Source organism: Spea bombifrons, chromosome 2 (assembly GCF_027358695.1).
Source record: "Spea bombifrons isolate aSpeBom1 chromosome 2, aSpeBom1.2.pri, whole genome shotgun sequence".
Lineage (NCBI taxonomy): Eukaryota > Metazoa > Chordata > Amphibia > Anura > Pelobatidae > Spea > Spea bombifrons.
The window spans coordinates 22,361,543-22,387,056 of record NC_071088.1 but is presented as its reverse complement, the minus strand read 5'-3'; the positions used below and the strand labels follow the sequence as shown (position 1 = coordinate 22,387,056).

Genomic DNA, 25,514 nt, shown 5'->3' with positions numbered 1-25,514 from the left:
CCCAAACAAAAGTATACATTTTTATCTCTGTACAGCAATTCGGGAATGACTGCAGAGATAATGTGTCCTTTTTTATCATTTTGTACAAGTAACCCAAATAGCAGTTCCAATTCCACACTCAGACCCAACTTAATGATGCATTATATATATATGGATATATATGGATATATATTTATGAATATATATATGTATATATATATGTATATATATATATGTATATATATATATATATATATAATATATATTTATATATATGCACGTTGGTCATAGTTGCAATACAAGTAAGCTGTCAGTTACACTATTAGCAAATGGCTCAGCTCCCGCGATCCCCTCATCGCTCTCCGGAGCTCTCTGCCAACCACGTGACTGGCAGCCTCCAGCTGACGCTGCCCCGGTCACATGATTTGTGTCAGCTGATCCAACATGGCTGAGCCCAGTGTAGTTCGATCACGATTAGCTTCTTCTTTGCACGCAAGCTGAAGCTGCGGTTGAGGATAGGATCGTGGGGTAAGACTCCATGCTGCAATAATCCGGACAGGTGGCTTGTTTAGTACGGGGAGCTGTCAGTTGTTGCTCTTATCCGGTGCAGTTGTGTATTCTCCCCCACCGTGTTTATCTGTGATCTGTCAGTGAGGCTGATCCATCCAGCCTGAATAATGCAAAGTATGTATGTGAGCAATCATCCTTCTGTAGAAAAGTTTAAATGAACAGGTTAACAGGGTATTTGAGTGAATGGGCAGATTCTCAGTTCACACACTGTGGAGATGACTTCATCATATTCTCCCCTGCTGTGATGTTATATAAGACTCCCTGCCTTTGCTACCAGTGTGTTATGGTTGATACCCCTGCATGAATGCAGGTGACTCAATTAAATGTATCTTTAAATAATGACGAGTGGAGGTTTTAATGAGGACAGGCATTAGGGCCATTACATAGAATTATCACGACTGGCTATTAAAGGGTTAATATTTTAAGCGTCTCAGCGTCAGGTCATTTATAACGTTCCCAGACATGCTGATTACACTTCTTTATGAGGCTGTGCGCGATATCCAAAGCGTCGGACTACTAAACGTTTAATCCGCTGGACAATGAAAATGTTAAGACTTGTATTGGTTTTACATTTAAGGGATATTTATTTTTAACGTTTTCCTTCTTAGTTCGTTGGGTTTTATGTATCCTGATGCCTTAGAAAAGAGAATACTAACGTCAAAATGATCTGGCACTCCCATTCTATGCTATTTAATGCCCATTAAGTAAAATGCTGCATTATGCTACAGAGTACAGAGCGTCTTTTATGGTTCAAATATTAACAGCATATAGACCTTATTTAGTTTGTGGCGAGTTGTAGTTATTTTGTGTATTATATTATTGCTTAATTGCTGATGAATAAAAAAAATAGGATAGAAAGCTATTTATCAAAAAAATAAACATCAGATTAGATAAATCCTTTAAGCAGGGGTCTAACATATTTAATTTTAATATTGTTATTAAAGATATTTATCATGAGATCAGAGAAATACTTTTAACGTTTAATTATAATATTTTTGATATACGTATTAAATTTTTTTTTATCATGATATCTGAAAATTCCTTTAAGCTGCGGCCCTTAATATATTGTTCTTTTTTCTTTCTTCAGTGTGGGCCAAACATGAAAATGTTACACAAAAATAAAGTTGGACGCTAACTGTTATTCTTGACCAAAATGGAGCTGGCCATTAAAAGAGACTTGAACATTGACCAAAAACAGCTTATAGCTGCTGAAGATGGTAGCCATGTGATTGCATTTGTTTCTCAGAAATGGTTAGTTGCTCTGAGGGAACGGAAAGCGGTGCCTGTGCAATGCCCAAGAGCGGACGGCCTCAGCAATGTGGAAATACAGACTTATTTGCAACGATCGGTACAAAAGTTACCAACTGGTTGGACCAGAATAGAGATTCATGGCCTCAGAAAGGATAGCTTAGACTACCCGGTGGCTTTAAGCAATGACTTTTCACAAGGCGAGAATGGAGACTCTGAATCAGTGTTTAAGTTCATGCAGAATGTTGCGCAGCAAAATTATAAAAATTTGTGGAACAGGGCAAGGAGGACTTATGTGGAGCAGTATGAGACCACAAACAAAATGCCAAGTATCCAGGCCTTGGATGCACTTAAACTGTCTCTGCAGAAGGTTTATGGCTGTTCCTTTATTTTGATTAATAAGGTTTCAGCAAGTTTGTCTCCTTCCAAAGACTGCAGTGGTTGTGCTGTTGGTCCCCCGTGCTCTCCTAATGTTGTCCCAGCTGAAGCTCTTCTGGAATCTGTTGATATGTTGTATATAATCCTCCCGTACATGCAGTATTCTTTGTATGACGTTGTCACTTTTAGCCCGGCTAAACTTGCAAACAGTCATGCCAAAGTCCTCTTTATTCTTTACAATGTACTGCAGGCACTGAAGGCTTGTCACAAAGCAGGCCTGTCCTGTGGTACAATCTCTCTAAACAATGTTGCTGTCGATGAGAAACTCTGCAGTCGGCTGAGACCTAACTTTATCGATTATGAAAGGCAGTTTGATAGCACATTAAACAAACGAGAAGCACCGGCAGCCAGTCAAGAGCAAGCGAGTGCTGTGGGTCTTTGTACTACCTGCAACAATGAGCTGAAAGAGATGGTGATAGCCTGGATCCAAGGAAGACTTGATAACTTTGATTACCTTATGTATCTGAATAAGCTGGCTGGTAGAAGGGAGGGCGATCCAAATTACCACCCAGTTTTGCCCTGGGTTGTTGACTTCACTACCAAGAATGGAAAGTTTAGAGACCTTAAGAAATCAAAATTCCGCCTAAACAAAGGGGACAAACAACTTGAGTTCACATATGAAATGACAAAACAAGCATTCGTAGCTGGGGGAGGAAGCACAGATCAGTTCCATGTCCCTCACCACATTTCTGATGTACTGTCTGACATCACGTACTATGTATACAAAGCTAGGAGGACCCCAAAGCCTGTGCTGTGCAATCACGTACGGTCCCAATGGGAGCCAAATGAATACCCAGCAAGTATGGAGAGAATGCAGGGCTGGACCCCTGATGAGTGCATACCAGAGTTTTATACAGATCCCACCATATTTAAATCCATTCACCCTGACATGCCAGACCTTGATATTCCATCTTGGTGCAGCTCATATGAGGACTTCATCAATGTTCATCGTGCTCTTTTAGAAAGTAGGGAAGTGTCTCAGGATCTTCACCACTGGATAGATCTCACATTTGGATACAAGTTAACAGGAAAGAATGCAGTGAAGGAAAAGAATGTTTGCCTGCACCTGGTGGATAATCATACTAACCTGACTTGTTATGGGGTTGTACAGTTATTTGATCAACCACATCCAAAACGGGTTTTTGGCTCAGGATACGCTTTATTCGAAGCTCCTACGATATTTCCATCCAGTAAACATAACAATAAAGTTATTGTATGTGAAGATAAACAGATTGTCAATGGAAATGTGATAGAGGCTACTGTTTGTGAGACCCTTTGGACTGGTGACAAAGTATCCGCTGGTGATGAAGAATTAGAGCAAGGTATGGAGGCTCTAGATTCCATTGGTGGAACAGTGAAAGGTAGTGACCAGAGTTCTATCCCTTCTCTACAAATTACTAGCCCAACTACCTTCAGTGGGGAAAGCAGAATTCAGGCAAGTCGATTAAACAAGCAAAGCAGACCGGTAACATGCAATGAAGAGAGTGATGGAAAGTGCGCCCTTCCTGAGGGATTTAACCCTTTACAGATCCTGGAAGAACTAGAAAAACTGGACAACTTTTTAGTTCGTGGCTTGCACAGCACCATCCTGCCGGTGAACAAATGTCAAGATAAAATTCCGCTGAGTCTTTTAGATTTTTTTCAGAGAGATATCCAAGCTTTGGGCATTATGATTGCTGAGATAGTGTTTTCACCAAGGATCCGTGCCAGAACACCCAAACCTTCTTTGTTGGAACGCTATCTCCTAGTACGGAATCTTTGTAGGCACCATCACAAAGATATTCCAACTCCGCTATTGCAAATGCTAGAGTGTTTGCTGCAGTTACACACACCAAAAGATATGCTACTGAAGGATATGAAAGATGGGGCACGTGTTCACCTTTTTGAGTTCCCACATATTTCTAATGGCCTTCCTCCACCTTGTCCTTCACAGCTCCTTAGCCCTTTTTGTTCAATCATCCCTTTCCCTACATACTTCCCAAACCTGCACAGATTTATTTTAACGTATCAGTCAAGAAGAACAGAGGATGAGGGCCAAGGTCGTGAACTGGTTTTTCAGCTATGGCAACAAATGGATGGTATTCTTTGTGACATCACGCCTGAAGGATTAGAAATTCTTCTTCCATTTGTTTTGTCTTTAATGACTGAAGAAACCACAGCGGTCTATGCTGCTTGGTATCTTTTTGAGCCAGTGGCCAAAGCTTTGGGTCCTAAAAATTCAAACAAATATCTTCTAAAGCCACTTATTGGTGCTTATGAAAGTCCATCGTACCTTCATGGAAGATTTTATCTTTATACCGACTGCTTTGTAGCCCAACTAATAGTGCGTTTAGGTTTGCAAGCATTCCTTACAAATTTACTTACCCACGTACTGCAGGTTCTTGTTGGGGTGGAGAGCTCAAGTGATGAAGGCAAACTTTTGTCAGGAGCAGCAGAAGATGAAGAAAGTGGAGGTGACAGTCCAGTAACATGTGATTTTGAAGGAAGGCAGAACAGTGTAGATCACAGTACTTCTTCTCATGAGCTTCTGGACTACACTTCTGGGGTCAGCTTCCATGATCAGGTTTACCTTACAGAAAATGAAGATTTCCAGAGTGGACTGTACGTCAGTGAGCCACTACAACCTCAAGAGCCAGAGTCTCTGAGTTTAGGGAGGTTGAGCGACAAAAGCAGTGCCAGTGAGGTTTCCCTTGGTGATGAAAAAGTCACAGACTGTGATTCCCTTCGTGATAAGGGAAGTCTGAAGTCAGGAGACAGCAGCCAGGATTTGAAGCATAGCGAAGAATCTGAAGAAGAGGAGGAACAAGAAACTTCTCCAGGTCCATCAGAGTTGACGTTGTCCGTCATCACTGATGCATCTGTTGACACAATTCAAGCCAATGATAACCAAGACCTCAATGACGAAGAGCCTGACATAAGTAACCATAGTGAGGAAAAGGAGAAAAAGATATTAATTGGTAAGAAACGTTGTACTGTCTCTTCTGTGTGTCCATGTTCTGTTTAGTCTTTTTCCTCAGCGCTAGGCTTTTGCCTTTTAGATTAATGCCACCATACACTTTGTTGCAAAATATTCATGTATGGGAATGGTTCTTATCTGCCCTCCAATTCTATGTTTCTGACCCATCTGTATGAACCCAACTGTCACAACTGACAATAATGGCAACCTCTAGGTCTGCAGATTAAGGAAGTTTATTGACACAAAAAGATAAAAACCAGTTTTTCTGGTATGCAACTTCATTTTAAGCCAAAGGGGTAACATGTTTTAACGTTGGACTTCCCCTTAACGTTATACAGTCGAAAGACTGAATCAAATCTTAATTGTTTTACTTCTAACGGATTTATAGAGTTATCATAAACTTGGTCTGTATTGTCTTGGTAAATTGAGTAACGTTAGGGAAGTCTAATAAAAGATGTCTTCCGAAGCTTTGCAGCAGGGGTTGGTGGACTTGCCTTCACCTGCCTCCAGCAGCACTTCACTGGCTTATACCACGTAAAGCAGGTAGCTGTTTAGCAACCAAAGATGGCTGATGTCTCTTGCAATCCTTTATTGGTACCCAGAGAGATATATTTTGGCTGTCCTTTGGCTCATTCTGAGGCCTAGATAAAGGTATTTATAAAACAAATGTTGTTAGAAAAATGAACATAAACTATAAACCATAATAAAGCATCATGCTGTATTTATTTTAAAGCTGGACTAGTTTAGGACTTTTATTTGCATTTAAGTTAAATACCATACTGTATAATATACCAGTTTTGTCCTTGTTAGAGGAGAACCTTGTCTGGTCTCGTGCATCCTCATATTCTGGGGTGTTTCTTGTCTGATAAGGGCCATGTTAGCTTTGCATACTATATGAATAACACAATAAGACTTTTTGTTTAGCAATAAGAAGTACTTCTTGTAACGTCCGCTCTTGGTGTAGTAGATATCCTTCACACCCCATTTTTGTATCTCACTTCTACACAGCTGCGGTTAGAGGGCTGTTTTTCTCTGAACCCTGGTGCTTCATGATCGAGAGAACTTCTGTTTTTTAAAGATAGTTCTGTATTTGTGTGTTGACATTTGGAAGGGTAGTAAAATCATAACTGTTATATTGCACGCCGTCTATCTTTTTGTGAGCAGAAAAACCGCACCTACAAAACTGTTCAAGAAAACGCACTGATAATACATTTCTCGAAAATAAGACTGAAAATCAGGGTGTTAACTGCAACAAGCTCATTGGAATCATTACTACTAATCTAATTCAATATTTTTAGAAGAACATATACGATTATGTACTTGGAACCACATTATACGATAGATATTTTGGATAACTTTGTAAGCCTTGTTGCATATTCCTGTTTTATGATTTTTGCTATAGATCATCTCATCAAGGTTTATATTCTTTTTTTTTTTTTCTTTGTAGAATTGTAATAGAAACCCATAGTGTTGCGAGGCATAAACTTCCTAAAACAAAAAACAATCCCTTTTTTATGGCACTTAATAGTTTACTTAATATATTCCAGGTTCCGTAGAGCTAAATATTTTCCAATGGTCTGGGAAACACACGATTCGACCTTAACGTGTGATATCTGTTATGTAGATCTGGTGATTCTAGGGACAGTGTTTCCGGAGTTCTTCCTTTCATCAATCACTCCTACTTAACCGCCTTTCAGCATTGCTTTAACCCTTGTCATGTCACAATGGTGTACAATGTACATTTTGGCTGTGTTAGAAAACGTACAGAATGTAGTGTATTGCGTAAGAACGTTGGTTTGCATGGCAATTGTACCATATTCAGAACTTTTGCCCAGAACTTGCTCTTAATGTAGTCCTTTTTCTCTCTGTAACTGTACTTAGTTACTGAAACCCATTGTGAGTATATTACTGATGATGTGTGTATAATCAAACCATATTATCAATACTGTGTTTCTATCAAATTGTTTATTTTTGTTACAGATACTGCCTGTAAGATGGTCCGATGGCTCTCGGCCAAACTTGGTCCAACTGTGACCTCCCGGTCTATTGCCAGGAATCTGCTGAGGTTGCTCACGTCCTGTTATGTTGGTAATTCATTGTTGCTGATTTCCCATGGGGACCCATCATTACGATCATTTATCTAGTTTATTCCATAATGATATGCTAAAGTTAGACAGACGGAATTGTCTGTCAATTGCCTTTCTTTGTAGAAGTCCTTTGGGCTGTAAGAAGTTTTATTTTGTAGCTTGATACATTAGTGGGCCTTTGTTTCAATAAATGTTATAATAAATAACAGGGTTTTGGGGCTCGTTTCTGATGCTTTCACCTTGCTTTGCTGCTGTTTTAACCCTTTCCTATAGTACAACTCTCAACTACTGGTTGCTAGTACCATTGATTTGTAGCTCCGATTTTTCTGGCTTTTCAGAACTTATATAAATTGATAAATGTTGTAAATCAAATTTTTTTGCAGCGTTTTATTATGGGAAGGGTTACAGGTATGACTATTTCCTTTATCCTAACCAGGTCCCATGTCTGTCCTCCCAATGCAGTTTGTTTGGGGGAGAAGGATCCTTGTTCCTCTTAGATTCTTCCCTGGTCCCCCAGGCCTCTTTGTGGTTATCAGAGCTGTGTTTTGACCAATGGGACTACCGTGGGCTCTGTACATGTGGATTTCACTGTACAACTTACGGGCTCTATTCACTAAATAGCTTGCAGGATAGTGTCTTTACCTAATTGACTTCACTATGCATTGTGAAGGTCCAAACCCATTGAACTTCTGTTGCAGGAACAGCTTGGCCCTGTTTAATGTGGAGTTATATAATAGTAATTTCGTCAACATAAATGCAATATATTGCATTGATCAGTTGGTGAGGGAATTAATCTGCCCTTCTTGCAGCAGAAACTTGTCAGTGTTGGCCCTTCATAATAAATAGTAAAGCGATTGAGCTGAATCCACAGCTTTTTGCTTGTGCCGGTGCTTCACCAGCCGCATACAGGAATGTGAAACGCCATTCCCAGTAGCCCACTGGGCTCGTTGCCCACAAGAGTTCAGCTAACTTTTTATATACATTTTCTTCCAATCAGGTCATCAGAGACAGCAGTTCCTGCCTAATATAGAGGAGAATAGTCCATTAAATGTTAAGAGGCCAATATGTGGCGACCAGGTATCGAAGCCTGTGCTTGACTGTCTCATGTATATGGCCCACCTTTACGGAGAACCATTTTTAACCTATCAATTCTTGCCGTATATCAGCTACCTGGTGAGTAATACTGTTTGATACAACAGGTTGTAAAACCTCACCAATCGAGTAAATTGTATTTTTTTGCACTTCCATGTTATCGCTTCCTCTTTCCGAAACTTATTTTTGTGTACTTGTTTTTTTGTTTTGTTTTTTTAGACAGAAGTGCCTTTCGTACAGTTTGTTCTTGCGTACTGTGGGGATATCCTCTAATTTGTCTTTTACTGTACCGTTCCTATTAATATATCTTTCTTATCTCAGTGGAACCGCTTGGAGTGCAAGTCTAGCTGGGAGACAGGAAACAGAAAATTCCTGACTCCAAGTTTTGCGGTCGTTTCACAAGTTATAGCAGAGTGCTGTATACAATTAAAATCTTATTTTTTTTTTATCACTTAATTGCACCCTCCTCATTCCCATGTTACAATTCTTCCATAGAACCATACAATTATTTGGGTATAATGTTAAATTTGTGGTTCAAATCCAGAAAATAAATACTCTTAGGCTGTCCATCTGTGGTTCTTTTTGGCTGCCAAGTACCGTAACCTTTTTCTGCCCTGGCATTATGGGAGTATCAAGCTCCTCACACACTTTGTTCATTCTATTATGTAAATAGAGGTTAATACCCCAGTGAGGGATTTTAAACATGTGTAAGATAGGTATATAGCTATCGTGAATCTGAAGACAACACCCAACACAACACAGCAGGAAAAATGGCATCAAGTTGCGTGCTTCCATGTTTAAATATAATGGAAACAATATGTGAATAGAAATATCCAATCAGTTCATGTTTTTCATTTGTGACACGTGTGAAGACATGGTTCCGTTCTGTACATGCAGGTGGCTCCCAATAGCTTGTGCAGACTAAACAGCCGAAAAGAAGCTGGGCTGTTGGCAGCAGTGACTCTGACCCAGAAGATTATAGTCTACTTATCAGACACCACCCTGATGGACATTCTACCCAAAATTAACCAAGATGTGTTGCTGCCCGTTTTGGGTTTCCTGACGTCCACCACTGTTGGGTAATGTACATAATGTTTAGGTGCTGGGTAATGATTGCAGTCTTTATGTAATACCTTATCTGGGTTCTCCAAGCCAATCCACCATATTTAACATTATATTTAATATATATTATACTTTTTATGTTCGGATAAAAATGATTTTCCAGCAGATGTTTGACCACATCTCCTGCCATCCTCAACCATTCTTGGTATTTCAGATGATTCCTTACCGTTATCTGTGAATTAAACGTAATGTTTATATTAGGCATCCGGTGTATGTGCCAGCATGAGACATGGAGTTGTAATTAATACAACATTGTAGGTACTCCACTGGGATGTTTTGTTGTTATATTTGCAGCCAATAACATTGTGGCATTTTAGTGCAGGGGAAAATGACAACCGATATTCTAGAAATGGGCAAATAAATTAACATACCCTTGGTTGTGTTGATAGGTGTAATATATTTTGTTTGTCAGAAAGTGACAGAAGTGGTCTTCTACTACGCTAAACCAGGTAGAAGCTTTATCTCTCTACTTACCAAAGTCTACAGACCGACAGGGCTGCGTGGCGTTAGCAGGAGACTTGTGGTTTTTAATTTCGCTCGATTCATTATGCATTATAAAGAGCCATCCCTGGCAAATTTCTCTGCAAGAAGGGCTGCATAGTGCAATCGGTGAGGTGACTTTCAGGGGATCTTACTGATTTCATTCTGCTTTATACCGGGCCTTCCAAGCTGTACTTGGACCATAAGCTCACTTGGTTTGGCTCTTCATGTAAAGTGAAATCAGGCAGATGAATCTGCAGCTCTCCTGCCAACACCATCTTTAGGGAATAAATCACTCAATAGAGCACTTCCAGAAATAAGGTTCTGTATCTGCTGCTTTCCAGAAGTGCCTGCCATTTCAACAATTGTAAGGAAGCCACTACGGAAGCCTTACGGCGATCAACGTTCTACAAAGCCTTGTGGTTTTATGAAAAAAAGATGGCCTTGTAAATGAAATACTTTATTATTTTTGAAGCAGATATTTGAATTTGAAGCCACCGCGAATCAGTACTTGATATTTGGCATAGCACATTTTGTGTTGTTAGGTAGGTGGGTAGGATGGTGGCTGTTACTACCATTTATATTCCAATGTATCCTGAGTGCTTTATTTCTTAATTGATTAAGCACGTTCCTCCATGGATGGGAAGCTTCCGATCTGGCTGGTGCTCAGGAGTTGCTCTGTCCAGAAGATTTAATTGCATATAATGTTAAATGCAGGCTCCTATGTCGGTGTTCACCATTTAATATGATGATGCTTATCAGGGACATAGTGCATTCCCATTAAAATGAAAAGTAAGGTAATTTCCTCGGCACGGAGAAGCATCCACATTGCATAATGATTAGACCGTGCAGCACCACTTAATTTAACCTAATGTAACGCGTGAAATTTATAGCACACATTAGGAAGCCTATGTTCTCATCCAGGCAAATGTACTCTGACACTAATAAACTGAGTATTGTGGCTAAGGTCATGGCGGTAACATGTTTGATCTCTGCCGTGATTTTCTTCCTTTGAAAAAGATGTCATAAGCGTGCAAAAATATTTGCACAAAAATAATGCTTTAAGATTCTTTTTAAGGTATTTCATTTCCTTTATCCCCATTTTATGGGGAGAGATACACATCTTGCTTCGTTCTGCATCATGATTTATTTGCAGTGCCAATACTAGTTTTGTTCCCTGATTTGTACATCAGATTTGTACAATTTCAAGCCTACATTTTAGAAATATTCCTGCTTTAACACAGGTTCTCAATCGGGTTTATAGCCCTTTTAAAGCCTTATATTTTCCACGTCTGCCTTTTAAATACATTTAAACGATGGCTTGTTTACAGGTTCCCCAATGGTGCCCAGGCCCGGATAGCCCTGTGCGTAAAATGCAGCAGTCTCATCTCCCTAATCTGCCTTCGCATAGGACGAGAGATGGTTCAGCAGCATCTTGGTGATGCCCTCCGGATCTTCTTTAGTAACTTCACCTTACTTCAGGAACTCCGTGAACAGGTATGAGTGCTCCTTCTACCAATAAAGATATAGCTGTATTAGCCCAAAAGAATATGGAGTGTTTAGGTTGGTTCCCTTAATTGGGCCACTGTTTTTGGGACTCAGTCTACTTCTACCAATAACGCATTGCTCCGTATCGTTCTTGAAACCATTGCGTATTGGTGTCAGCCCACGCTGTTCTCCAGTATTCACATTGACCTAAATGAATGTCATTAGTTGAGGTCTATTTGGCAGAAAGGATTGTCTGTTGCGTTGATCCTAGCCAGTGGGAGCTTCCAGATGGGTAGTACCTGCTAAATCTCTGCTGTTAAAAGCTTTGTCACAAGTTTTACACTTTATTTCGCTGACGGGAATTATACACTGCCTTTTAAATAGAATATATCATGGTGACGGTGCTTTGAGCCCTGTTGGCTCATTGCAGGCTTTCGCAACATTTCATCATTTCTGAGATATACCATGAGAGGTCTGATCAAAAGTCAGAATGCCAGCTGTTTTTGAGCCAACCTCGGGTATCATTAAAGAGAACAGCGCATCCTTCCTTGGGACGCTTCCAGTTTTGCTGTTGTCATGCGGTTTTGTTTGTGTTTTTTTTTTTATATAGCTTTCCCTGATTTCAACTCAAAATAACCGAGGATCTAAGATAAATTATACAACCAAAGGGTTAAGGTACTTCAAAGCTTGGCTTGGGACAGAACAAATAATCTAATACAGTGGATACTTCTGTGTGCGCAGAACCCTTGTCTTGTCGAACATGCCCCAATGCCCATAGTGTATCTACTATATATATATATATATATATATATATATATATATATATATATACTATATGAATGCAAGCAATATAAGGACAGACCTTAGGAGTATCTGTACTGTGTGTGCCAATGGATAATGTAAAATAGTGTAATTTCTATCTGCTTATCAGACATTGTCTTCTTTAGGGCTTTTTTTCCGAGACTCCTAATAGCTCAGAGGCATCTGTACAAAGTGTGCACGGCAAAGATGGGACCATTTGCTCGGTTGATCTTGCTTTGCTAGAGGAGCTGGAAAAAGTCTACAATGCAGAAATGGCCTATGCCACCTTCGTCCCGTTCTCTTGTCTTATTGGTAAGTATCTTATTCTGACGCACTGAAATCATCTTTCAAATAGGTAGATCCTCGATAGAGGGGTATGTTAAGTGGACCCTGGTTACATCAAACATGGAAACAAGATTACACCTCTCTATATATGTGTATATAATTTAATTCAAAACATACAGAGATGTTTGTGTATTACAGACTCTTTACATTGTCTGGGTTTCTCTGCACCCAGAGCCCTCTGGATGCCTGTGTCTCCCCCACACAAGTTTGTTCCAAATAAAACAAATACCAACTTTTGTTTAATTTTTACCTCGGTGAAAAATAAGTTTTCTTTTCTGTAAATGGCAACAAATCCGTTACATATTTCAAATTTCTTCCGTATTATGAAATAATCCACAGGGACTAGTGAAGTTGAACATATTGCATATGTTACATTTGTTCCACCTAAAACAAAACCTCATCCATATCAAAAGTAACAACATTAGACACATTGTGACTTCAAGTTGGCAGAGGTGATTGGTCGGATACATTTCTTCTAAATGTACTGTATGCACTGACCCCATCGGACGCCTCGTTCGAGGTCTGACGTGCTGTTAATGCGAAAGCTCGACCCCACTCTAGCTTCCCGACTATATTCCAAAGCAAAACCCCACATCGGTCACTTTATTATCTGTACCAGAGACAGACTGCAGGACGGATATTGCATTTTATTCCTCTAGCACCAACAATTTATGCAGCGCTTCTTACAGTACATACGTTCAAGGGGTCTGACAATACTAGAACTTACTGACAAAGAAGGGCCGGTGCATGAGGTAAAGAAGGTCCCGCTTACAACCTAGAGGAAGTTTTTAAAAGGCTACAAATGACCTATAGTGCCTGGTAATACCTTGATATTAACTTTTTTCTGACTTAAGACCATTTAAGGTAGGTGTGAATTAACCATTGGAATCAGTTTCTATAAACAATATAAAGAGTTGTAGGTGGTGTGGAATGGGTAAAACTAGTCTGCCTTCTTTAGTTTGTCTAATAGACTAGCTAATCATTACCCGATACATAAGTATTGGCAATATCGTGTTTATTAAAGGGAACAATGTAATGGTTACACTAAAAATGCATTCAGACAAACCCTACCATTATGATTAAAAGATTGTATGGCGAGGAGTTTCAGAAATACCAAGGCATAAGGTTTTTGATATTCCTGAAGTAGCTCTGTTGGTAGCCTGGCATAGATCTGTTTGTAGCCAAGGGCAATCACTGTGAATTAAGATAGTCTTCTGTGCTGTAATGTACTTGAAAGATTATGAAATTCCAGCAGGGCTTTTGAATCTTGGTATAGTATTTTCTCATCTTGTCAGGCTTAATGAATGCAAGTGATGACTCCCTGCACTGTAGAGTCAATGCAAAGAAGTTCACAAGGGCAGAAAAAGAGAAGTAGATGTAAGATACCAGAAGGAAACAGAGGGTGTAATATCTATGTTGGACACTAGGGGTGCTCTTGTATTTGGTTTTGTTGATACATGCTGCAAGGAAGACCTGTTTTAGCACAAAAGACAGTTTGGTAAATTTTTATGTTTTTAATGTTTTATTTGGTAACAAAAATGCATGGCCACATTCAGACTTAACTCCTAGACCGTATGCTCAATTGTTCTTTGTTTTCCTTAGGTAGGAATCCTGCTTTAAGGAATCAAATCTAAGGGCATGTATAAGATAATTGTATTATTTTTGGTATAGTAGTATGATTAATAAAAAAAATAGGGACCATAATGAATGATAATTAGGCAGGTGTAAATTAACTGGCAAACTGAGTTTCTATGAACAATCTAAAGAGTAATACTGTGATTCCTTTAGCCTCTTGAGGGTTGTGTATTTGTATTGCAGGAATAGTCTGCTGTACATAGTGTCTTTAGTATACAGAATAATTGTGTGAAATGGAGAAAACTAGCCCGACTTCAGTTTGTCTAATAGAATTTGAAAAAAAGCTAGTCATTTCTCCGTACGCGAGTATATTTGCATTATCTAGTTTACTAGAGGAAACAATGTAATGGTTATCTTTTATTTTGAGCTGTTAGTCATGATTTCCTACCATGGGCAATGTTTAATCAGAATCCTACAAGCTCTAAAATCACCTTTGAACACCTTCATTCTTGTACCATTAGTGAGGCCAGATGAGACATACTCAGAACCAGTGACATGGAGTAGAAAACAAATACAATTTGGAATAGAGTGAAATCGCACAAGAAAGGCAAGTCAAATATGTCTGTGGTGATGCATGTTTATTTAGACTAGTCTGTTTCTTTTAAAGGTGATGTCATTGGTCAGTTGGTTCCTAACCATGCTCTGATTTGGAATCTGACAATGGCCTATCAGGAAGCTGTGGTTCCAAAGGAGATGGACAGCCATGTACAACCCCTGGAAACCAGCACCAGAATCCCACTGCACAGCACTGAGGAAGACACTCAGTCAGGGACTTTCGGCAGTGTCATGGTTGGTAACCGAATTCAAGTACCAAAAGATATCCACTACCCGGTATCGAAATCATCGTGCTGCAGTCCAGTAATGGAGAATTTTCAATGTGATGAAAACTCTTTTAAGCAGGACCTTGAAAAGAGTACACATGGACTATGTGGAAACTGGTTGGCCTACTGGCAGTATGAGATTGGTGTCAGCCAACATGAGCCTCATTTTTACTTTCATCAGATTAAGCTCCAGAGCTTTGTAGGCCATTCTGGGGCCATCAAATGTATCCATCCTCTAAGTGGAGAAGACTTCTTCTTGAGTGGAAGCAAAGACAAAACTGTCCGCTTGTGGCCTTTGTACAACTATGGCGATGGTACAAGAGAGATTGAACCACGCTTAAGTTACTCCGAACACAAGAAGTCAGTATTCTATGTGGGGCAGCTGGAGTCTGTGCAGCAAATAGTGAGCTGTGATGGGGGAGTCTGCATATGGGACCAATTTACAGGTAGGCATACATGTTGGTGAGGCAATTATAAAGGTAAATATGTATATGTGCTAACAAAACAGTTTTACCTTCTTAGTATTCATTACTGCCATGAACAAACTTGTAGCTTTGGTCATTTTTAAAACTATATTTGTTTGTTACCTTCTTGATGAAGTCTACCATACTGGTCTCAGAAGGGTCCTGACTTTTTGTGATACCTTTTACTTGGGACAATAAAACCACAGGGACACCATGCCATGACATCAACTACATGTAAGAAATTTGAACTAATAGATAATGTGAACATGGCTGGCGATCCTGTGACGTGGGGAAGACCTTTCTCCTGCATCCTTGCTTGCACAGTCAGGATTGGATGTACTGACCTAATGCTCTTTCTGCTGCACGCCAACAGAGGAACACATGTTCTGGAGCATATCTTTGTCAGTGATGTAACAAATCAGATTGCTGTCCTTGGCCTGATGCAGGGAGAGCCACCAGCCACCCCGCACTCTGCAGAGCACAGCCATGTGATGTCATATCCTGGCAGTCTACATCTTAGGGACAAACAGAAGTAGGTCTGTGCTATCTACCTGCGGCCCTAGGCCTAGACCAATTAATCCAAGGCCAGAATACGCTGCTGAAGGGGGTTGGTTTAAAAGACTAATGAACTTCACCCTCATTATTTCTGTCGGCTACTGTATGTGTATGCAATATTCCACGGATAAAGTAGTCGAGCAACAGAAAAATGGTCCATTATTGACCATACAATGTGCACATGATTGGCTATGCCTGTCTGGGGCTTTAAAATGTAGGGTTAAAATGTTATGGTTCTCCAGCAACTATTTAACCATCTTGCATCTTTCTTGTGGGGTCAACCTGCCAAGATATCAGCATGTGAACACTTGTGTATAGTCTCTGCTCTGCGTGATCCTTTGAAATTTGATCATGGTTCTTCTGAACTACTGTTTTAGGAATGTGGGAAAATAATATACCTAGCCAGCTCAGATTTTTTTTGTTGTTGAGAATAATAGGCTAGGGCTGATCCAGTCTTAGACCAGTGCCAGGGGAAAACTGGCAAGGCTACAGCATTGTACATGTTTCCTTTCTCAGTGCCCGAAGTCCAGAGGCACTGTAGTGTTAAAGCTACTTGAGTTGATTATATGGTAGAAAGAATCGAATTCATCATTTTAGCACACAATGTAAAGCATTTGCATGTTTGGGTTCAAAGAAATTTACAGTTTTGTCTGCTGGAAAAAAGTTAGTTGCAGACTTGCTGGCTTGATATTTGTAGACTTAATTAACCATTGCAAATTCATTGATGTTATTTACATCGGTGAAAACGTGTTTAAATGTGCTGATTTCCATAGTTTGTGTCCCTTTCCCCCTCCACCAGGGATTCTGCATCTTAAAATCAATGGGTCAAGAAATGTTTTATCAGCAGCAATTTAAATTTTTTACACACAATTTATTTGTGCCGTTTTGCTGGGTTTTTTTAACATGTTCATAAATTAATTTACTCCTAATGTACAACAATGCCCATTATTATAAGTATTATTTTACATGGGTCAGTAAACCTTGCTCTCAGCAGGCAAGCAGTGTTTCAGCTATGCACAGATATCTGGCAGTCCACCCTGACATGAGTCGGGCAACGATGTTGCGTGTCTACAAACATTGGCTGTGCTCAGAGTCAGTGGCATACATCTCGGGGTTCATCTTTGATGCCACTCATTAGGGGGGGTGTCACACTGGCACACAAAGGCCTCCCAGAAATTCCCACCTGCGGGAGAGGTAACAGGGACAGGGAAGTGGTTGGCGGAGACGGTAGGGAGACATTGAGTGAGCGTGAGTAAGAGTGTGGCTGTTTTATACATTTTTAAAGTGTGAGGGTGCAGGGTTGGCTAAGTATAGGTTTCGTCCCAGGTGCCAAATACTCTAGGTACTCTCCTGCTCCCAATTAACTTGTCTTACTAGCCTGGTAGACATGCTGGAGTGCCAGTGAGCACAATGGAGGGTAGCTGTCCAGCTTTTTCAAAACACTTTTGCAGCACTATTGTAAAACAAATTGCCCCTATAAGTATTTCTTTGTTCATCGCTTGTACTTGGTTTATATCCTACTTTTGTATATCTCCCTTCATATGAAGATGGAAATATGGAGGCAACCGCTACCCACAACGTGGATCAAAAGACAGTTGTACAAAATGCTGTCAGAAATACTTGTATTATGCCATTCTGATGCTGTTCTGCCATCTAGTGGGACAGGGTGTGTTGCCAGACATTCCAAATTAACCCATTATTATGTGTTAGATTGCTCCCTCACCCTAAAATATGTGTGACCATAATAAGAGGAGTTGCGTGGCTATAAGTGGTCTCTAGCGCTACAGGCTGATGCAGTCTGCTTAAACAATGTCAACAAAAACAGGTGCAAGTTTTCCCTTAGGACGTATATTTAAGTCTAGCCTTTTTTGCAGCAGGGTGAAAATGGCAAAATCTTTGAACTTTAGGGTCTGAAAAACCTCAGTCCTGAATGTTAAAGTGTGTGTGTGTGTGTGTGTGTGTGTGTGATTATATATATGTATCTATGGGTATATACACATACACATATATTTGATGTTTGATCATTTGCAATGAAAATTGCAGCCAAATCATTTTTGCCTATGTTACCTTCCAGTACTTGCATAGATGCCGAGATTTTGTAACTTGTGGTTTTGGCCTAAAAATATATATATGGGAAAAATTCAGTTCACTTTTGCTTGGCGGCAGAGATCTCATAGATCACTAGAGCACTGCATTGTTTCCAACACCATTACATTGCATATATAATGTCTTTGAAAATCTTCTTGCTCTTTATCACAAATAGGTAAAACTATTCGTACGTATGAGGCAGGGGATACCAAAGTGCCGGTCACTGCTGTTGCCGCAATGCCGCCTCCTTATTGCAGCGTGACCATAGGAAGCTCCGACTCTGTCCTTCGTTTCATCGACGTCAGGAAACCAGGTCTTCAGGTAACTGAGCGTTCCCTGTACGGGTGAATTAAAGTGAAGAGGAGGCATGAGTAAGCAGCGAGGGACATGGAAGGCCATCTGCCTATTCATATTAAGATTCTAAGTAGCTGCAAGCAGAAATAAATCTCAAACTGTTGTGAAGACACTCTCGTTATGAAGTTCCATCATGTTCCATAGCTCTCTACAGTAGGCACATGACTAACGAGGAGAGCATTGTTCTAACATGCTTACCCTAAGGTGTAGCTCAGTGATGGCGAACGTTTTGGGGTCAGACCCCAATTTTCCGCAGGAAACCAAGTTGCAAACCTCAAAGGAGGTTAAGGAAGAAAAGGGCAGTGGCACCAGCACATGGGTTCCATGTATCTTACATATATGTGCAAACACCTTGCATGTACCCTGTTTATCTACGTGTATATAAATATACAATAAACAGGATGGGTGCAAGGTGTTTGCACATATGCGTCATATACATGGAACTCGTGCTGCTGCCACTGCCCTTTACTTCCATGAGAGAAAAGAAATGTTGAACATAATGACCTCCTTGATAAATCTTCCCTTTCTTCCCGTCTCTCTCTCCCATTCTATCTATCTCTACCCTGTATCATGTCTTAATTCCTGAGGTCGTAGATCTGTTCCTGCAGTTCCAAGTGCTCCCTGATGTGTGTTTTTTTTTTAACATGATTATAGAATTGTTTGGGCTTTATTAAGGGTTTCAGACATTCAACTGTAGTAGCCATGTTTAGTTCCAAGTGTTAAATTCAGCATAGTAAGTGGTGGGGGAGGTAAAAGTAACAGAAGAAAGAGTGAAAGCCACAAAACCAGTACCAAAGAATAAACCTAGCTTCCATATAATTGAATTGATTTAATGAATATGTTATAAGAAGGGGCTGTTGACATAAAAGATGATGTCATTGCCACATCTACTTCATAAAAGGCTTCTGAAGACTAACTATAAATCCTTGCAATTATTGCTTGCAGTGTAATTGCTGGCATTTAATGTCTCTAAAATTAGCTTGTAATAAGTCCTGAACCCTTAAAGGATTCCGAGACATTTACAGGGAGAATAGCTGGGATCAAGAAGAAAGAATGGGGACGGTGAGATAATGCAGGCAAGATACAATATTGTAAACGTAAACGAAAGCGTTTTCTATTATATTTCTGTTTCTTGGAATCTCTGGCCATGTGAAATACCAGGAATTCTTAAATCATGTGCAGGCAAAGCTTCAGAACCAATGGAATATTGTATGGAACTGTCTGCGCAAAGGAGGTTTGTAAGATAACCGTCCAGAAAAGTAACAGCAAAAATAAACTTTTTGTAAATGTTTTATTTATTGAAAAATAAACCATATTGATGCTTAAGGAAAGCATGTTTTCTGTACCAGAAACTTGCTTTCAAATGCATTTGATTTTATTTCTCTTCCCAATGTCACTTGACATATTCCAAAAAGTTCATGGTAATGACACTTTCTCTTACTCACCATAGATCCCTTTATACTTGGCTCTTTCTGAAATAAAAATATACGTATGTATATGTATGTATACTCTCTCTCTCTCATATATATATATATATATATATATATATATATATATATATATATATATATATGTATATATGTATATATATATCTATCGTATACTAACAATTAATTTTAGGACTAGCTTAGTAGAACGTGTTCTAGAAACTAAATATTAATACAATGGCAATTATTTTACTACAACCCATACCTTCTAAGTGCCCTTCTTTCCTCACACAAAGTCCCTACTTTCTAGGAGCTTGTAATGTGTGTATATATACATTATATATATATATATATATATATATATATATATAATATATATATATATATATTGTATATAAACAGCAGTAAACATCTTGAAAAATGTATTTTGTTTTCACAATGAATTTATAATCTTCTAACTACCTTTCTTAATTTAAAGAATTGGTAATAGAACCCACATCCCCAAATACAATTTGAAGTATACTGCATTTATACCACCGGAAAAAAATGCTATCTTCAATAAGGGTGTGTTTTGGTGTTTAGCATATTTGCGTGTGTGCGATACATATATGTAAGCTTGTTTGAGCAGGGCCCTCCTCACCTGTTGTCTCTGTCAGTCAATTTGTTATGTTATATACTACTTATGTCCTGTCCACCCATTGTGCAGTGCTACGGAATTTGATGGCGCTATATAAAACAATTAATAATCATAATTATCAGGGGCGTAACTAGAAACCTCAGGGTCCCGGTGCAAGAATCTGTTAAGGGCCCCCCCACCCCAACCCATCTATCCCTTTTTCACGATCTACCCACTCCCTCCCTACCCCCCTCCCCTTCTCACGATCTACCAACTCCCTCCCTACCCCCTCCCCTTCTCACGATCTACCCACTCCCTCCCTACCCCCCTCCCCTTCTCACGATCTACCCACTCCCTCCCTACCCCCCCCCTTTGCAGGTCACTTACCGCCAACTCCTGTGTTGGGAGCGTGAGGCGTTTGTCTCGGGTGCCGGCGCTTCACTGCTGAGCGCCGGCATATGACGTAATTCACTCAGCGTGAAGCGCCGGCACCCGAGACAAACGCCTCACGCTCCCAACACTGCACTCTGGGCAGCGCTGAGGCAGGCAGCGCTGAGGCAGGCAGTGGCGGCGGCTGCGGCGGGGAGCGGAGGCATCCTGGATTTCTGTCAGTCAGGGGGGCCCAAGAGTTGCCGAGCGGTCGTTTTCAGCAACCGCTCGGCACCCCTTGGTCCCCCCTGACTGGCAGAACACCAGGGCCCGATCGCAGTCGCGACCCCTGTGACGCCGGTAGTTCCGCCACTGATAATTATATATATATATATATATATATATCTGTGTATTCTCCACAAGGCATCCCTGCACCTTTGTTTTTTGAGTTTTGCTAAAGTTTTCTTTAAGAAATGTGGCAACGTCTGCTTTTGGCAGCTTCTATATATTCTAAGGAGTGGAGAGCCTCCTTTTTTGCCTTCTACCCACATCTGGATTCTTGATGTGTGCGTATTCTGAAAGTCACACTTTTTATATTTACAGAGAAGTTTCCCCCCTTTGGCTGTAGAAGAAAAAAAAAAGCATTCCAAATCTCTGGTTTCTGTTTTGTGAAACACCTAAGTAAATAGAGGTCTAGTTTTAATAGTTTAGTTGTTTATAGTGAGTATCTGTTTTTTATATTAATTTGACATAAAGCCACATGTAGCAAGAACTGATCATATTTAAATGTGTTTTTATGTTTCCAAGATTCCAATGTCCTATGCCAGATTTTTTTTAAGGGGAAAGCATACATTCCTTGGACATTGTAGTGAAACCATGTGCTTTTTCTGTTTAGTTCTAAATATGTCCTATAAATATGTTGATAATATGACTGCAAAAGCCAGGGACTAGAGTCGTATATACTAATATATATATACATATGTATAGATGTATGTATGTATGTATGTGTATATATATATATATATATCTCTATCGTAACAAATAGTTTTTTTTTTTTGCCTCTTCTGTTCCAGTAGCGAACCCCCTATCTAGCTGTGAGCATTACTACACTTACTATGGTGAATACGGTCACAAAATAATTATCCTCTGGGGATACTTTGTAAGAGGTGAGATAGACTTCAGAAAAATGGCTAAATAACTTTTTGCCATCTTATATTGCTGTCTGTGGGTATGCCTCCCTAGCTCGTAAAAATCTAACGGCTTCCTAAATTATACCTAGATCCTCAATATGGTTAACCTTTAGAGCTTGAGCCCTCCAGCTGTCATGGAATTACAATCTCCATAAAATCCATCTGCAGAATGGCATAATACTGGTAGAGCAGTTTCACGACAGATGATCGGCTACATGGTGGCTCTGTCTGTTCTGAATATATACTCGATAGGGTCTTGGCGCTCTTCAGCTGTCATAACGTTTGTTTCTTATGTTGGGCTAACATGTCCCTGTCTGTCTTTCTTCCCCTCTTGTATCCTCCAGCATGAATTTAAGCTGGCAAGCAATGTCAACGCAGGGCTCATCCGATACCTGGCAGTTAGCCCCAATGGACGTAGTGTTGTGGCAGGGTTTTCTTCTGGGTTTATCGTGCTGTTGGACACCAGGACAGGCCTAGTCCTGAAAGGGTGGCCTGCCCATGAAGGAGACATACTGCAGATGAAGGTAAACCTATATTTAGGTATAGTTGTGTGACATTTTATTTGCAGCAGAAGAGACCTTCCCTTCCTGCAAAGGTTTTCATGGAGCCACACAATACTCTTATTTCATGAGCATTCTTTCAATGGGGTAAACTTCGGTTGTGCCATGTTAAAGAATGTTTAACTATCTTGTGTGGCCCTGCAATATTAGCCCCTGGAGTCATTTAAAGGACTTTTACGTCTGTTGTGTGCTGGATGTCAAAGGCCAAAATGCGTGGGCCGCTAAATCAATATGCAAACATTTTTCCAAGTTGGTTTGAACATCACCTCTGACTACACTGTGTTTTGTGTTAGTGTGATATTTTTGTTAAGTAAATCACATTGCCCAAATGGAAACCAATAATTTCCTAAAATAATTTGAACTCTACCATAAAATGTAAGGGTATCAGGGGGTATACTAGGGTATACAAAGGGTCCATATTCTCATATCATAGCTTTATTGTTGGGCATCCTGGTGGCACTTCATGGTCAGGCCATAAAGCTACCAATCACCCGAAATGTTTCAATAAAACATTTTATTGTACCAGGCCTTGTTAATATTTACAAATATTGTTGCTACCCCATCCTAACATGTTCTTAATGTGTAAGTAGTCTTCATCTTTACATTATTAAAAAAAAAAAAAGACATCCAAACTTTCTTAAAACAAAAAAAAGTGCTTTGGTGTATTTTACTGAGTTATACTAATGAGTAACCCTTCTTTATATTTGCTTGCCCTAGTGTCCGCTGTAACAGTTTGCTTAACCTGAGTCAAGGTGAAATAGGATTTATACCATGAATGCTTGTTGTTGCAGTTAAGAGATTATTATTCTGTTTTAACCTAAAGAAGATACCGTTTAAAATGGCTATTTATCCATTTATGCTGTTTTTATGAAAACATTTAAACATATACAACTACATTTTACGATCGTCAACTAAGTTGATAGTGTATACAGTTTTTCCTCTGCTTTAAAATTGTGATAGAATAGGTTTGTGTATTATAAATAGTTACACTTTTGACCTGATCATAATAGCCCATCACATAGTGAAGATATGTGTTTGCCTATCTAATCACTGTAACTTGCTTCTGAGTTTTGCCCTGGGTTTTTTATTGTTTTATTGTTCCTGTTTCTTCTTCTCTGGGTTAGCGTTTCATGTGAACATTGGTTACCCACTGACTATGCGTATTGTTCTGCAGGCAGCTGATGGAAACATTGTGGTGAGTTCTTCCTCTGACCACTCGCTGACTGTCTGGAAGGAGCTAGAACAAAAACCGTTGCATCACTTCAAATCCAACTCTGACCCCATTCATGCATTTGATCTGTATGGCAGCGAGATTGTAACTGGCACTGTAGCCAACAAAATCGGCATCTATTCCCTTCTAGATTCGTCATCTCAACCGAACAGCACCACCAAACTTAGCTCTGAGAACTTCAAGGGGACGCTAACACATTTAGCAGTTCTTCCCACAAAACGACTGCTTCTTCTTGGCTCAGACAATGGAGTTGTCCGTCTTCTGGCTTAGAGGATTATTGGTTTCATTCTAGTAAACCATGTCAACTCAACCGTGATCTCGAGCTGTTTAAAATTGCATTCATAAAAGCCATAGACTTGTAACAACCAAGTATTACTACTGTTTGTCTAGAGGGACCAGCATTTTGTGAGCAGGACATGGATAGATGGGGTATTTTTATTCATAAAGCATTATAAAGAGGTTCTGGCCGTGACGGTGCTAGCCTATGTCCTGTTTTATTGTAGATTGTTCTAAATCTCTTACTCGCAGGAATTCTGTGCATGTATCTTACAATACTGAGTATAACATCAGGCTCAAAGCTTCTTGTGAACTATGTTCTGTGCATTGTTTAGGATACACATAGTATTATATCAACAGTGGTTTTTATCCTTCGTCCGTGAACAAAGCTGCTGCCACTAGAGTTGAAATCTAAAATATGAGTTGTAGATTATGCAGATGATAGAAGTGCCTAAAGTAATAATAAAAAAGTATAAACTAATATCATTTTATCATAATTATGTGGGTTTTTTAGCATTAGTTTTTTTTGGTAATACATTCAATTTATTTCCAATGGATTTGATTAAAACACAAAGAATTTATAAAAATTGGAGAATCTCAGAAAATGTCCAATTCTCAGGTGTTATTCATATTTGTCTGAATATGACTCATTATCCCAGACCCAATCCAACCATCTTGACTGTTCTCTGGCATCTAGATAAGGTGCACCTAACTGTTAACAGGTTTTAATTTCTAGAAATTACTGAGAAGGAATCATGGAAGGTGTTGCTGTAGGTCCAATTAAATACAACATAAAATAAAATATGCCAAATATCGAATGTACAAATTATACAATTTTGTCTTAGATATGGGAAAAGTATTAATCTATTGTAGAACTGAATACATGATGTACAAACACACTGGAGCAATTCTAATACATATTTTCATTATAGTTTGGCATACATAATAGCTAGAGAAGTGATGCCCAACTTTTATTCATGCACTCAATATTTTTATTTTAGGCAACTTGGATACCCTTGAACCTTTTTATAAAGAGTGGAGTGTACATAATTTTTTTTTTTTATTTTTTTTTACGAGTTTGTGATTTGTCCTATATTAGATATGGAAAAATTGTTTGGTGCATTAACCTCAAAGCACATTAATCCAAATTCCAGACAAGCAACATATTTAAGTATCTTCTTAATTGAATTACGTAATCTCAATCCTAGAGGTTTAGTTTACATTAAAAAAAAAGAAAATAGTTTGAGTATTTTCTATAACTCGTTAATTATAAGGATGTTAGTTTTAATGAATGCATGAGTGAAATGCTCTATATAATTAAC

The 25,514-nt window shown here is 39.4% G+C and overlaps 1 protein-coding gene across 1 annotated transcript; it reads left to right on the top strand.

The window, feature by feature from the left end:
* Nucleotides 1-394: 394 nt before the first annotated feature.
* Nucleotides 395-24,670, top strand: WDR81 (WD repeat domain 81). Its single transcript, XM_053457095.1, has 11 exons — nucleotides 395-507; nucleotides 1,637-5,192; nucleotides 7,172-7,279; nucleotides 8,276-8,451; nucleotides 9,268-9,449; nucleotides 11,304-11,469; nucleotides 12,408-12,573; nucleotides 14,849-15,508; nucleotides 18,345-18,490; nucleotides 22,470-22,649; nucleotides 23,860-24,670. Exons 2-11 carry the CDS (start codon nucleotides 1,703-1,705, stop codon nucleotides 24,184-24,186), a joined length of 5,601 nt encoding a protein of 1,866 aa, XP_053313070.1. The 5' UTR covers nucleotides 395-507; nucleotides 1,637-1,702; the 3' UTR covers nucleotides 24,187-24,670.
* The last annotated feature ends 844 nt before the right edge of the window (nucleotides 24,671-25,514 follow it).

Coding starts and splice junctions, on each gene's coding strand:
- WDR81 (XM_053457095.1), top strand. CDS start 1,703: ATGGAGCTGGCCATTAAAAGAGACTTGAACATTGACCAAAAACAGCTT. Junction 5,193..7,171: donor GGAGAAAAAGATATTAATTG/GTAAGAAACGTT, acceptor TTTTTGTTACAG/ATACTGCCTGTAAGATGGTC. Junction 9,450..11,303: donor CTGACGTCCACCACTGTTGG/GTAATGTACATA, acceptor GCTTGTTTACAG/GTTCCCCAATGGTGCCCAGG.